The sequence below is a fragment of the Bactrocera dorsalis genome, chromosome 4 (assembly GCF_023373825.1).
Source record: "Bactrocera dorsalis isolate Fly_Bdor chromosome 4, ASM2337382v1, whole genome shotgun sequence".
In the NCBI taxonomy this organism is placed as follows: domain Eukaryota; kingdom Metazoa; phylum Arthropoda; class Insecta; order Diptera; family Tephritidae; genus Bactrocera; species Bactrocera dorsalis.
This window is the reverse complement of record NC_064306.1, coordinates 29,605,113-29,607,900: the sequence shown is the minus strand read 5'-3', so window position 1 is coordinate 29,607,900 and position 2,788 is coordinate 29,605,113. Positions and strand designations below refer to the sequence as shown.

Sequence of the window (2,788 nt, the reverse complement as noted above, 5' to 3'; positions counted from 1 at the left end):
TGCGGGCAATAAACAGAAGTCACTGGTGCCAAGGCAGGACTATGCAGTGGATGACTCATCAAAACTGATGTTTGTTTTTAGTCAATGTGTGAAAGCTAACCATACAGTCGACTGCTGTTTAATATCAGTTCCCGTACAGCATCGATAAACACTGATCTTTGATGCAGCTTCATCTTCAAAAGTTGAATTTAGTTCATCGATGCGCTGTTGCTGAGTTAGTTCACGTCGAATCTCATAAAAAATAATAACGTGAAAATATTCGCGAATTAATTCCATTGTTTGGCCGTTATGAATATTTTAAGTAACTGTAAACAACACAAATAACGTTCGTACGTTAAAAGGTTCTGTATATGTATAACATCGAAAGCTTCTTCAAAGTTAAACAGACTGGTAAATGTACACCAAAACCAACCGTGTGACCATTTCTGATCACTTAACTGTCGAAACAATGTTATAGACTCGAAAGAAAGAGAAGGCTATCTTATCGGACTGAAAGATCATTACCACTGTCTGTGACTCAAAAGGTGTCGCATACAGCCACTTTTTTTTAGATGGAAAAACTATTACAGAGCTTTACGAAGCCGATTCGAAGCCTAATTTCAGAAAACCGAACGGAATTCTTTTCATACTTTCATGTTTGATTTGTTCGCGTTATCTTCAAAACTGCTTAATACGTTTAGCTGAAACTGTAAGTGTGTGACCTATATTTGCGAAACATGTGTACGAGTAGTTCAAATTTCAGATATTTTGATGATCGCTTGCAAGTGTCATCATTGCTACTAAAGTTTTATGATAGTCACAAAATAAAGCTTTTGACATTTTCTCGAGTCTTAAAGAAATTTACGCTCAACCTGCTTAAGTATTGACCGCAACTTTACGCACATTAAACAACGTCAGAAATAAGGCAAAGAGCTTCAACAATATAATGTACAATATTTTGTTTGCAGATCTATACTCTTTTTGTTGCGAATTAAGATACTTTATTGGACTTTACAAGCCATTTGCAAAAAAAAAAAAAACCTCACAAAATAATATTTATATATGTATCTATAAGCATGATATTTCGCATTATGCTTTGTACGTGTTCATCGCTACAACGGCAGTCATGCAAATTTTATGTAAATCGTTTTTTCTATATTGATGCCAACATAACTGTTGGGTCTTGTATCTTGCTTTTGCGAATTTTTGCAAATTTCTTTGCACTATTTCTTCAATATACCAGCGATTAAGAATGAAGCAATTAATCTGCATATATATTCATGTCTAATATTCTGAGAAACAACAAATACGACTATAAACAGGTGGTTTAATTAACTAGAAACTATTGTAGAACCCCAGCGATCTGTATTGCTGGCAGCACATATAAAAGTCCCTCGATATAAACTGAAAGATGCAGTTCACCTTAGTTTATTGAATTGAACAGTCGAAAGGATATTTCGAGCGTTAGTCCCAGTAATATTAGTGGTGAGCAATAATGCAGCTCACCTGGTCACGTTTACTAACCGTGTCGCTACTGATCGCGGCACTCACTCTGGAAACAGCCGGTAAGTAGTCGCTAGTTTGTTCATAATGTTTTCCGTGGTTAATTTATACATTTTTCTGAATACAATACAGCTTCACGAGCATCTTACCGCGGAGCTAATAACAATCAATATAAAATATTTCGCAAACATCGTCGCTCTGTGGCTAGAGACGAGGACGTTTTGCCTTCCGGTCGATTTATAACACAAAATTATTGGAACAGTTTGAAGGGTCAACAGACAAACAGTACATGTGAAGAAACTACCGAGGAAATCCCAATTTATATTGATATTGAACCTGATAGTTATTTTGATGATTATGATTACACTTCAACTCCAATTAGACAACTAGACGTTTCAACTTTCTCAGAGCCAGAAACGAAACCTACAACTACGCCTGCGCCAGTAACATCAACCACGCCTGCACCGCCGCATAATCCAGTGATTATTGGATTCTATGACAATTATGAATATGATGAGGACGATTATGACAGCACCAACGACAATTACAGTAGTTATAGTGATGATGTAGATGATAACGATGCAGATGTTGTTAGCGGAGATGACGATGATGATCTTACAGTGGTCAATTCAAAGCAACGTGGGTTCGGCAACGGTCTCGAAAACTCGGTTAGTCAGCCTGAGGCCGACAATGCTAATATCGGCAAAGCAGCACGACAACAATCATTGTCGGATTATCAACGACGACGAAATCGTCAACGACGCCGTCGTATACAGCGTCGACGCGTACCTGCCCGAAGGCGTAGACGTAGAAATCAACGCCGCCGGCCACAAAGACTACGCCTACGACGTAGACCGAACCGTATTCGTCAACAAGTTGTTGTGCGAAGGCGCCGCACCAGAACTGGTGGACGTCCAAGTGGCCCAAGTATACCTCTACCAAATCTACCAAACTTTATTCGATTACCTGCAAAGAAGTGAAGAAAATATGTAATCCTGATAGATGTGGAAAACGATTAAAATATACTACATGATTTATAAAAAAAAATCTTTGACTATTTTCACTTTTGACCAATTACACTAGTTTACCGTCATTTTACGTCTGTAATGTTAGATGCTGTTTCTTGCTAAAACCAAAAATGATTGTAAAAATTTCCGATCACGTAGGCATGAAACTGTAATTTTTTACAGTTGATTCCAGCAGTAAGGGGGCTTCTATGAGCAGTTTATTTTTGAAAAGTGGGAATGGTCCCGCCACGAAAAGGTTTAACAATAAAATTACACAACGATTGCCCTCCTACCGCCGA

The 2,788-nt window shown here is 38.0% G+C and overlaps 1 protein-coding gene across 1 annotated transcript; it reads left to right on the top strand.

Moving 5' to 3' along the window:
• Positions 1-1,395: 1,395 nt before the first annotated feature.
• Positions 1,396-2,498, top strand: LOC105233921 (uncharacterized). Its single transcript, XM_011216095.3, has 2 exons — positions 1,396-1,544; positions 1,615-2,498. The coding sequence occupies exons 1-2, from the start codon at positions 1,475-1,477 to the stop codon at positions 2,460-2,462; spliced, it is 918 nt and encodes a 305-aa protein (XP_011214397.2). The 5' UTR covers positions 1,396-1,474; the 3' UTR covers positions 2,463-2,498.
• The last annotated feature ends 290 nt before the right edge of the window (positions 2,499-2,788 follow it).